Source organism: Ailuropoda melanoleuca, chromosome 3, assembly GCF_002007445.2.
Source record: "Ailuropoda melanoleuca isolate Jingjing chromosome 3, ASM200744v2, whole genome shotgun sequence".
Taxonomy (NCBI): Eukaryota; Metazoa; Chordata; class Mammalia; order Carnivora; family Ursidae; genus Ailuropoda; species Ailuropoda melanoleuca.
In genome coordinates, this window is record NC_048220.1 from 309,472 (window position 1) to 320,505 (window position 11,034).

An 11,034-nucleotide genomic window follows, 5' to 3' on the forward strand; every position below is an offset into this window, starting at 1 on the left:
GTTACCTCAGGTCGTAGGGTCCAGATCGTGAGGCCCCTGGAGGATGTGGAGGTGATGGAGAAGGAGGGTGCCACATTCTCCTGTGAGGTCTCTCTCGACGAGGTGCCAGCCCAGTGGTTCTGGGAGGGCAGTAAGCTCCGGCCCAGCGACAACGTGCGGATCCGCCAGGAAGGTGCGGCGCTGGGCCGGCTGCGGGAGGGCATGTCCTCCTCCTGCCCCAGGCCCTCCTCCCCCCAGGGCTGAGTTGCCTGTGTTTCCAGGAAGGAAATACACGCTCATCTACAGGAGGGTCCTGGCAGAAGACGCAGGGGAGATCAAATTTGTTGCAGAAAATGCAGAATCACGAGCGCAGCTCCGAGTGAAAGGTGAGGGAGCCTGCGGGGGGGGGCTGTGCGGGGCAGTGCGTGGGTGAACACACACCTTCCGGGCCTTCCAAGGGCTGACAGGCCCACTGTCACGGAACAGGCTTGGGGAACAACAGGCCTGCGTGGGACTGACCCAGAAGGAGGAACGGGAGGTGTTGCTTCCCCAGCGGGAGGGCAGGGGTCTCGGAGAGGCAGCTTTGGGTATGAGGGCTCAGGGTCTCCTTGTTGAAAACGGAAGCAGCAGTAAACTGTTCCTCCTCCTGGGACTGTAGCGGGCGCTGGAGAGAAGGCATGTGAGGCCCTGGCAGGTGGAGGGGGCAGGTGGCAACGTCAGCCCTTACCTGGTAGCCTTGGTGACAGTGAGGGCATCGAGGAGGGAGGGTCTGCAGCTAGGGGGGTGCGAAGGCATAGGAGGCTTGGATTTGCTTAATGCAGCAGTGTGCCAGGCGGGAGCAGGGTGTGGTGTGCGGAAATGTGGTGGGTTGGGGGTGTGTGGGGGCCAGGGGTGCGCTGAACGAGCTTGTGAAGGGCCAGGGGCATGCACGGGTGTGCTCAGCTTCCTCCTGGTCAGCTGTATGCAGTGGGTCCCAGAGAAGCCGGAGGGGGACACTCAGGGTAGCCATATGCTGGCCCCGGTGAATGTGAATGGGGCCAGCGGGGTCTGTTCTGCCCCAGGGCAGGGGCCCAGCCTGGTAGTTGGAGGCTGCAGAAGGAGAGCACCCGGACCGAGGTGGGGTTGGGGTTTCGGAGCCCTGAGCACCGCCCAACTGCACTGGCAACACCCACAGAGCTGCCGGTGGCCGTCCTGCGCCCGCTGCGGGACAAGATAGCCATGGAGAAGCACCGCGGCATGCTGGAGTGCCAGATGTCTCGGGCCAGTGCGCAGGTGCGGTGGTTCAAGGGCAGCGTGGAACTGCAGCCCGGGCCCAAGTATGAGATGGTCAGTGACGGCCTCTACCGGAAGCTAATCATCACGGACGTGCAGCCCGAGGACGAGGACACCTACACCTGCGATGCTGGGGACGTGAAGACCAGCGCCCAGTTCTTCGTGGAAGGTGCGGGCAGCGCAGTGCGGGCGCCTCTCCCCCGTGCGTGTGGCGGCGGGCCGTCCTCCCTGCGGGACCGCGCCGGTAACCAGCCCCTCACCCACAGAGCAATCCATCACCATCGTGCGTGGCCTGCAAGACGTGATGGTGATGGAGCCCGCCCCAGCCTGGTTCGAGTGTGAGATCTCCATCCCGTCGGTGCGGCCGCCAAAGTGGCTCCTGGGAAAGACGGTGCTGCAGGCCGGGGCCAACGTGGGCATGGAGCAGGAGGGCACGGTGCACCGCCTGATGCTGCGGCGTACCTGCTCCACCATGACTGGGCCCGTGCACTTCACCATCGGCAAGTCGCGCTCCACCGCGCGCCTGGTGGTCTCAGGTGAGCGCGCGGCCCGCGTCTGGGCTGCGGACGGACCGGGCACAGTGCGGGGGTAGGACCCGGTGGTCCCTGCGTTGCCGCAGCGCCGCCCTCTTCCCTTCTGCCGCAGACATCCCCACGGTGCTCACGCGGCCGCTGGAGCCCAAGGCGGGGCGCGAGCAGCAGTCCGTGGTCCTGTCCTGCGACTTCAAGCCGCCCCCCAAGGCCGTGCAGTGGTACAAGGAGGACACGCCCCTGGCGCCCTCCGAGAAGTTCAAGATGAGGCTGGAGGGCCACATGGCGGAGCTGCGCATTCTCCGCCTCACACCCGCCGACGCCGGCGTCTACCGGTGCCAGGCCGGCAGCGCCCAGAGCAGCGCCGAGGTCACCGTGGAAGGTACAGGGGGCACACGGGGCCCTGGGACGGTGTGGCGGGGAGGCGCCAGCGGCGGGTGCTGAGCGGCCCACTGTGCCCTGGGCAGCGCGCGAGGTCACGGTGACGCAGCCGATGCAGGACGCAGCAGTCACGGAGGAGGGCCGGGCCTGCTTCTCGTGCGAGCTGTCCCATGAGGACGAGGAGGTGGAGTGGTCGCTCAACGGCACGCCTCTGTACAACGACAGCTTCCATGAGATCGCCCACGAGGGCCGGCGCCACACGCTGGTGCTGAAGCGGGTTCGGCGAGCGGACGCGGGGACCGTGCGGGCCTGCTCCCCCAAGGTGTCGGCCACGGCCCGCCTGGAGGTCAAAGGTGAGGGCGTCCCTGCCGGCCTTTAGGGTCCTTCCGGGGAGGGGCGCCGGGCTCTCGGCAGGCCGGAGGTGGCGCTCGCTCACGTGCCCACACCCGTCCCCCAGCAAAGCCGGTGGTGTTCCTGAAGGCTCTGGATGATGTGTCCGCGGAGGAGCGGGGCACGCTGGCCCTGCAGTGCGAAGTCTCAGACCCCCAGGCCCGCGTGGTGTGGCGAAAGGATGGTGTGGAACTGGGCCCCAGCGACAAGTACGACTTCCTGCACACAGCGGGCACGCGCGGGCTCGTGGTGCACGACCTGAGCCGGGACGACACCGGCCTCTACACTTGCAGCGTGGGCTCCGAGGAGACCCGCGCCAGAGTCAGTGTGCACGGTGCGTGGCTCAGAGAGCTCCAGGGGGCGGGGCAAGACCAGGGGCGGGGCCGCCTCCAGGACGCGGGGTCGGAGCGGGGGGGCGGGGCAGGGGCGGGTCCAGGGGCGGGTCTGGGTCCAGGGGCGGAACCGGTTTCAGGGGGCGGAGTTGGGGGCTGCCTCTGCCCGAGGTCTAGAGGTCAGGGCAGGCTCCTGGAGGAGCAGGCTTGATGGGTTCCTGGGAGGCCCAGGTGCAGGCAGGGGGGTGAGGGACGATGAGCAACGGTAGGGCTGGGGACACTGGACTGGCCATGCTTGATAGAATCCCAGTGTGCCAGGAATTCAGCAGAGGCTGGGGACAGTCCCTCTGCACCGGGGGGCTGTGTGTGGGCAGTTGTGGGGGCCACGGAAGGGTACAGTAAGGGTCACCGCTTGGGGGTGGCCAGTGGCAGGGACCCAGATGTCAGGCATGGGATGACCTGGAGGGACTCCTGGGCCACAGGCACAGCCGGGTGAGGTGGTTTTTGGCAGGCCACGTGTCTCACTATGGAGCCACACCATAGGCCACCCAGCCAGCAGGGCAACATCAGCCCCCTCACCCCCAGGACACTGGACCCCTTTAGACGTCCCTCTCAGCCTGGGCCTGGCCTCCTGTGTGCACTGCTGTCCTGGCCCACTTCCTCTGGTCCCGTCCTCCCTCACGGGCATATGCATGGCAGGCTTGCTTCCCGGTCAGCCTGTGGCGGGTCCCTGCTGGTCTGGCTGGGGTTTGAGGTGAGATAGGGAAGGGAGCAGGGCAGTGTGGTGAGTTTGTTCTAGAGCTGGATGGCCCCTTCATTTGGGGCTCCCGTCCTTGCCCTTCTGGAGCTTTCGAGCAGCTGACTGCTGTGGACAGTACTTGTTCTGTAGCAGACAGGAAGTGGCCACACTGGTTGGAACAGCTGTCCATGATGCAAACACCAGGGTTCAGCCAGCTGGAGGCATTTGCTGAGGGGGCAGCAGGTCCACCAGGGCTGGCGCTGCGGATGGTGGGAGCGAGGTCTCAGCCGTCATGGGGTCTGGCCAGGGGTGGCTCTGGGCGGAACAGTGCCAGTCTCGTGGTGAGGGGAAGGGGCTGGTGTCCAAGAGCCTGGCCTGGCACGACCGCCATCTCCTGTGGCCCACAGACCTGCACGTGGGCATCACCAAGAGGCTGAAGACGGTGGAGGTGCTGGAGGGCCAGAGCTGCAGCTTCGAGTGTGTCCTGTCCCACGAGAACACCGGCGATGTGGCCGTATGGACAGTGGGCGGGAAGACCGTGGGTGGCTCGGGCCGCTTCCGGGCCACACGCCAGGGCCGCAAGTACACCCTGGCTGTCCACGATGCTGCTCCTAGTGATGCTGGGGAGGTGGCATTCTCTGTGCAGGACCTCACCTCCAAGGCCTCCCTCATTGTCAGAGGTGGGCACCCCAGGCAGGGCAGGGTGGGGGCCTGTCTCCACGGGCTGAAGGTGGAGTGGGGCCTCAGGCCGGGCCCTGGAGAGGTCCCCGTTTGGAGACCCAGAGACACCTGTTGGGGTGCTGGGGGGTTTAGTCATCTGAGGGATATTGTTCAGACTCTGGCAGAAGCAGGGTTTCTGGTCTCTAGTGTGTGGTCTGATGGCTGTGGGAGCCCCCAGGCTCGTGGCTCGCTGAGCTAGTGAAATCGCCACTGGTGTTCCTGAGCGCGTGGCCCTGGCATAAATCCAGGTGCAGATGGGTGACACTCAGTTCCCAGTTTTCACTGGCCATAGCCACGCTTTGAGTCCTGGGGCTGTGAATGATGCTGAGCTGTGAGTCTGTGGTCTCATGTCTCCCCTCCTCAAACCCTCCCCTGTGACCATGGGGGCTTCTGATTTCCAGGGCCCTGAGGCTCCTGGGCACAAGGTCCCTGTGGTCACCTGCCCTATAAGCATGGCTGGGGCCTGGCCGTGCCTCACGGGTGGCTGCTCTGCTCTCTTCAGAGAGGCCAGCGGATATCACGAAACCACTGGAAGACCAGCAGGCCAGTCCAGGCGAGGATGTGGTGCTGAGCTGTGAGCTGTCTCGGGCCAGCACCCCGGTGCGCTGGCTGAGGGACGGGAAGGCCATTCGCAAGAGTCAGAAGTATGACCTGATCACGGAAGGCACTCGGGCCATGCTGGTGGTCCACGCGGTCTCACCCAAGGACTCAGGCGAATACACGTGTGAGACAGAGGCTTCCAAGAGCACAGCGAGCCTCCGTGTGGAAGGTGACCCCACAAGAGACCCCGGGCTGGGTCCCCATGGCCTCAGCAGGGGAGCTGCTCATGGTGGGGGCCTTTCCCTGTCCCAGGGGGCCGGCATGGGGTCTGTGCAGTCCTCAACCTCCACTCCTTCCTACCCCCTTCCCAGAAAAGGCAAACCGGTTCACGGAGGAGCTGGCTGATCTGCTGGTGGAGGAGAAGGGCACGGCCGTGTTCGTGTGCAAGACAGAGCGTCCTGCAGCCATGGTGACCTGGCGCAAGGGCCTCACGGAGCTGCATGCGTCAGGGAAGCACACACCCAGCCAGGAGGGCCTGACCTTGAAACTCACCATCAGCACCCTGAACAAAGCAGACAGTGATACCTACGCCTGTGACATCGGCCAGGCCTGTTCCCAGGCCCGGCTCCTGGTGCAAGGTGAGGCCTGGTGCTGTGCTGGCCTACGGTGTGGTCGGGTGTGAGCTTTGTTTAAAGTAGACTTGGAGGCCCTCGGAGACCAGCCTCAGTTTCCCTATCCCTGGGAGGTGGGCCCTGGATGGTCCGGTCTCCGAGGCCCTGCTGGCGTGAGCCTGGCCCCCACACCGCCGCTCAGCAGGGATTGCACGTGGGGTGTGTGGCCTGGGAGGTCTCCTGGTGAGAGTAGCAGTTGCAACTGCCAGGCAGCCACCTCACAGATCGGGAGATGGGGGCCTGCCGCGGGGTCCGGGGCTGGCCCCGGGTCACAGGGAACACTGGTATCCAGGCATGGCTGTGCATTGCCCTCCCAACGCCAACGCCAGCACCCAGGGTCAGGGGGAGGTCCCTCCTTGAGGGGAAGGGGTCTGTCCACAGGAAACAAGAAGGAACAACAAAGACGACTTGCTGTGTTTTTTCTCTGCTTTTCTGTGAAATCCAGCAAATGCAGTGAGCTCACACTAAAGCACTGTGTGACTGCGGCAGAAACCATGCTCTGTGGGAAATTGGTACTCAGGTTTAATCCAAAAAATGTCATTTACAGTGGGCGTCATTCTCCTCGAAGACAAGACACAGACTCGTGCCCGTTGGGCAGTCAGTCTTCAACCGTTTCCTTGTCTGCTCGGCTCACATTGCCCACCACCGGGCTGTCCACGCTTTCCTTGCGTGGTCCCACAGCTCTGAGACGCCTACCTGCAGGCGCAGGGGGAACCAGGAGGCTGAGTCCGTCTTAGTCACTAGGATTTGTCTCTGAGCTGTCCCCACACCTATGTCGGCTGCAGAAGTGGGGTGTTTTCCTAACAAGTCACGTTGATAAGCCTCCAAAGCACGTGATCAAAATTGTAACATAGACACAACTCTGTTGTCACACTCCTGTTCCCTGCGTTCATCCATGACTTAATGGCCTTCGGTGACCTTGGGGGTGGACGTCGGCAGGTGTGGGAGCACAGTTTGGCGACACAGGGCCTGCTATGGCCCCCTGTCGTGCTCTGCAGAAGGACCCCACACATGGCTTTGGGGCTCATCCATGGAACCAAAGCAAACATTTTGGACAGTTCAGCTCTGCCCCCTTTCCTGGTTCCTGGGTTTGTCATCCTGAGTCCAGGAAAGCCGCATGCTCTCTCTGGCCGTCGCCCCGTCTAGATCTCGGGGAGGGCCCGTTTCCCTCGGCAGCTGGCTGCAGCGGAGCCTGACTTGCCGGTCTGTACCCTGCAGGCCAGACAGTGCTCATCGCGGAGGATCTGGAGGACGTGGAGGTGCGTGAGGGCTCCTCAGCCACCTTCTCCTGCCGCATCTCTCCTGCCGACTATGGGCCCGTCCACTGGTTCCTGGACAAGACACCCCTGCACCCCAACGAGCTCAATGAGATTGAGGTTCAGTCAGGGGGCTACCACGTGCTCACCCTGCGGCAGCTTGCTCTCAAGGACTCCGGCACCATCCACTTCGAAGCAGGGGACCAGCGGGCCTCAGCCACCCTGCGAGTCTTAGGTGGGCTGTGTGCTCAGCCCTGTGGTGACGCCCAGTCCATGTGGCTGAGGGTGCAGCCTTGTGGAGGGCAGATGTTGGCCATGCAGAGAGCATGGTCCTGGGGCTCACGGGGAGGTGCCCAGCCCATGGACCCCAGGGAGGTGGGGCTGTTTGAAGGCGATCGTTGCATGTGGGTGCAGAGGGGATCCCACCATCCCCACTGTGTGGGCCATGCCATGCCAGGCCTGCTCTGTGCCCCTGGCAGCCCATGTGTGGCCCCAGGCTGAGGGGGCAGGTACACACTCAGCCAGGGAACTGCTTGGTCTGCAGGAGTCCCCAAGTGTCCTGTGCTTCTCTCTGTACCTTCAGAAAAGCCAAGTGTCTTCTCCTGTGAGCTCACGGACGCTACAGTCATGGAGGGGGAGGATCTGACCCTGGCCTGTGAGACCACCATCCTGGACAGCCCCGTGTGCTGGACCAAGGACGGGAAGGCCTTGCGGCCATCAGCCCGGTGCCAGCTGAGCCAGAAGGGCCACCGGGCCCAGCTGGTCATTACTGACGCCACCCTGCAGGACGGCGGGCGCTACAAGTGTGAGTCCGGGGGCTCCTGGAGCAGCTCCATTGTCAGGGTCCACGGTACGTTCCTGGGCTCACACCCACATCTCAGGGCCCCCTCTGTCTATCTCCAGGGCTCTGCTGCTTTGCTAGAATCACCCCTCTTCTGTCTCCTGACCAGCTGCATGTTTCTTGCTTCATTCCTGTGTCTTGTTTTCTGACACCTCTGTGTCCCCCTCCTTCTGACCTGGCTTGTCTCCACCTGTCTCAGCACGGGCCACATAACAAATACCATAGGCTGGGCAGTGGAGCAACAGACCTTGACTGTCTCCTCTCCCTGAGCTGGGAAGTGTCAGGTCCAGGCACGAGCGTGGCTGGATCCTCACGAGGCCTCTCTCGGTGGCATGTACATCCCAACTTCTCCCCATGTCCTTGCATTGTTGTCTGTCTGTGTCCTAATTTCCATTACGTGACCACGTGACTTGTAGGATTGGGCTCATCCTGATGACCTCATTTTACCTGAATGGCCTCTGTAAAGACCATCTCCAAACACAGTCATTCTGGGGGTTGGGGCTCCAGCATAGTAATTTGGGGGGATACGGTTCATGCTACTCTGCCCTTCTGTGCTTTCAACTGTTTGGCTGCCCCTCCTGGAGGACAGAGTTCTGGGGATCGCTCTCCATAGCCCCCAGTGTGGAAAGGGTGAGGCAGGCCTGCCTGTGCTCTCTGGCTGCCATGTCCCCAGCTGTCGTCAGCTACAGGGGGCCCTCTGCCAGGATGAAGGAGGTGGGTGCTGAATCAAGCCTGTGCCTGCCCACAGCACGGCCAGCACGCTTCCAGGAGGGGCTGAAGGACCTGGAGGTGCTGGAGGGTGGGGCTGCCACTCTGCGCTGCACACTGTCTTCTGTGGTCACACCTGTGGAGTGGCACCGTGGAGACGAGGTTCTGCAGCCTGGAGGCAAGTACAGCTTGCGTCAGGAGGGCACTATGCTGGAGTTGGTGGTCCGGGACCTGCGGCCCCAGGACAGTGGGCAGTATTCCTGCTGCTTTGGGGACCAGATGACCTTGGCCACACTCACTGTGAAGGGTAAGCATCCCTGCCTGCCCTGCCCACAGGCCCCTTTCATCCCTGTGGGAGGGTGAAAATGACATTCTCTGTCTGTTGGGCCCTTTTGCAGCCCTGCCTGCTGAGTTCATAGGGAGACTGAGAAGCAAGGAAGCCATGGAAGGGGCCACGGCCACACTGCGCTGTGAGCTGAACAAGGAGGCCCCCGTCGAGTGGAGGAAGGGGTCTGAGACCCTCAGAGCTGGCGACAGAGTCAGCCTGAAGCAAGACGGGACCATCTGTGAGCTGCAGATCCGTGGCCTGGCCGTGGCAGATGCTGGGGAGTATTCGTGTGTGTGTGGGAAGGAGAGGACATCAGCCACGCTGACCATCACGGGTAAAGACTGTGTGTGGCCGAGCAGAGCTGTGTTCTGGTGTCCAGTTGACTTTGTGACGTCCATCTGTACTCAGTCCATGTTCACGTTCTTTCTCTCCCTCATTCTGTATCCATTACTCCATGGAATACACCTCATCTCCTGAGAAGCCAGCATCCCAGCCACTTCCCACCACTTGGTCACTGCTGGTCCTGTTGTCCTATGGGAGTCTGTCTTGTCCTCTGTCATGTCATGTCCTGCCCCCAACAATCTCCAGACAACCTGATGTTGTGTGTCTGAATTTTCTCAGCCCTGCCTGCTGAGTTCATAGGGAGACTGAGGAGCAAGGAGGCCACAGAAGGGGCCACAGCCACACTGAGCTGTGAGCTGAGCAAGGAGGCCCCTGTGGAGTGGAGAAAGGGGTCCAAGACCCTCAGAGATGGGGACAGAGTCAGCCTGAGGCAGGACGGAGCCATGTGTGAGCTGGAGATCCGTGGCCTGGCCGTGGCAGATGCTGGGGAGTACTCGTGCGTGTGCGGGCAGGAGAGGACATCAGCCACACTGACTGTCAGGGGTAAAGACCATGTGTGGCTATTTGGAGCAGTGTCTCCATGTCCCAAAGCTGTGTCATGTCCTATTGCTGTGCTCTGGTCACTGTATGGCCCTCCTGCTTCTCTGTGTGTCTCCTGCATCCTGAAGCATGAATCTCTAGGACCTCCTTGTGTGACACTCATTTTGGATAAACTGCAGAGAACAAGGCCCTTCCTGCCCTCAGGAGGTCATATCTAGGGGAGTGATGGGGGGCATCCCACAACACAAATAGGAGAATTATAGCCTTCTTGAGGCCTCTGAAGGGAGCGTGCCAGAGGAGGAGCTAGGAAGTAGATTGAAGGTTATTCAAGACAAGGATACCAGGAGGCTGATTAAGGAGGAGAGCCAGGACACACATGCAGGGCCATGAGAGAGCTGTAGGGGGTGAAGTGTGGGTGTGGTGGATGGGTGGAGGTAAGGTCTAGGTATGGAGATGAAGTAGAGGCTTGTTGGATCTGGAGATAAGGTTTGTTGTGGTAAATATGAAAGTTCAGGTGAGGTAAGGTGAGTGTGGAGCTGAGGTGAGGAGGGTGAAGAGGTGAGGAGAAGTGTGTAGAGGTGAGGCAAAGTAAGTGTGGAGGTGAGATGAGGTGGATGAGGGAGGTGAGGTGGGTGAAGGGCTGAGGCGAGGCGGGCGAGGAAGGTGAGGTGGGGCGAAGGTGGAGATGAGGTGAGGCAGCATGCAGCTGAGGTGAGGTGGGCGAGGGAGGTGAGTCGAGGTGGGTGTGAAGTTGAGGCAAAGTGAGGGTGAAGGTGAGGCGAGGTAGGCGAGGAGCTGAGGCGAGGCGGGTGAGGAAGGTGAGGTGAGGTGAGTGCAGAGGTGAGGTGAGGTGGGTATGGTGGTGACGTGATGTTGGGGCTGTGTGACAAGATGAGGCAGGAGGTGAGGTTTGGGTGTAGAAAGAGGGGAAGATCAGGAGTGCCTGACCCAGGAAGGCAGGTGAGTATCCATGGTTGGGTGGGGGTCCATGTGTGGTGACTGGCGGGTGGGTTGGCTGTTCTCACAGCAGCAGCGCAAGGGTCCAATGAGGCGTCAGGCTAGGGTGGAACAGGATGCACAGGGAAGGGTAGGGTTGTGTCAGCTGGAGCAGGAGGGCTGGTCAGGGGTCAGGGATGTCAGGGCCATGTGCTGTGGGGGGTGAGGCTGGAGGGGGTTCCCTGTGCAGTGGAGCCGCCTCCTGGGGGCGTCCTGCCCACCATCCCCAGGGAGCCTGCCTCTAATCGGCAGCCATGTTGCCAGTTTTGTGTCTGTGGCCGTTCCTCCTCTTCTGGCTTGAGTTCACGGTCTGTGTCTGTCTGACCCTCCCAGGCCTGACCATCCCATTCACAAAGGTCCTGAGGCCTGGGCAGGCCAAGGGAGGGGGGCCCTGTGCAGTGCTGTGAGGGGCCCAAGGCCCTTGGGGATGCACAGGGCCTGACCATGGTGTGGCTGGTGGTTCCCTGGG

General features: G+C 62.2%; 1 protein-coding gene across 1 annotated transcript in view; it reads left to right on the forward strand.

The window, feature by feature from the left end:
* OBSCN (obscurin, cytoskeletal calmodulin and titin-interacting RhoGEF) overlaps positions 1 to 11,034 on the forward strand; it is a 145,713-nt gene that overhangs the window by 83,003 nt on the left and 51,676 nt on the right. The window contains exons 26-40 of the mRNA XM_034655743.1: positions 11 to 172; positions 261 to 365; positions 1,154 to 1,420; positions 1,518 to 1,787; positions 1,897 to 2,163; positions 2,249 to 2,515; positions 2,620 to 2,886; positions 4,031 to 4,303; positions 4,846 to 5,112; positions 5,255 to 5,521; positions 6,773 to 7,045; positions 7,394 to 7,660; positions 8,400 to 8,666; positions 8,758 to 9,021; positions 9,309 to 9,572. Of these exons, the coding sequence (XP_034511634.1) occupies positions 11 to 172; positions 261 to 365; positions 1,154 to 1,420; positions 1,518 to 1,787; positions 1,897 to 2,163; positions 2,249 to 2,515; positions 2,620 to 2,886; positions 4,031 to 4,303; positions 4,846 to 5,112; positions 5,255 to 5,521; positions 6,773 to 7,045; positions 7,394 to 7,660; positions 8,400 to 8,666; positions 8,758 to 9,021; positions 9,309 to 9,572 (3,747 nt within the window). The remainder of the gene's footprint in view (positions 1 to 10; positions 173 to 260; positions 366 to 1,153; positions 1,421 to 1,517; positions 1,788 to 1,896; positions 2,164 to 2,248; positions 2,516 to 2,619; positions 2,887 to 4,030; positions 4,304 to 4,845; positions 5,113 to 5,254; positions 5,522 to 6,772; positions 7,046 to 7,393; positions 7,661 to 8,399; positions 8,667 to 8,757; positions 9,022 to 9,308; positions 9,573 to 11,034) is intronic.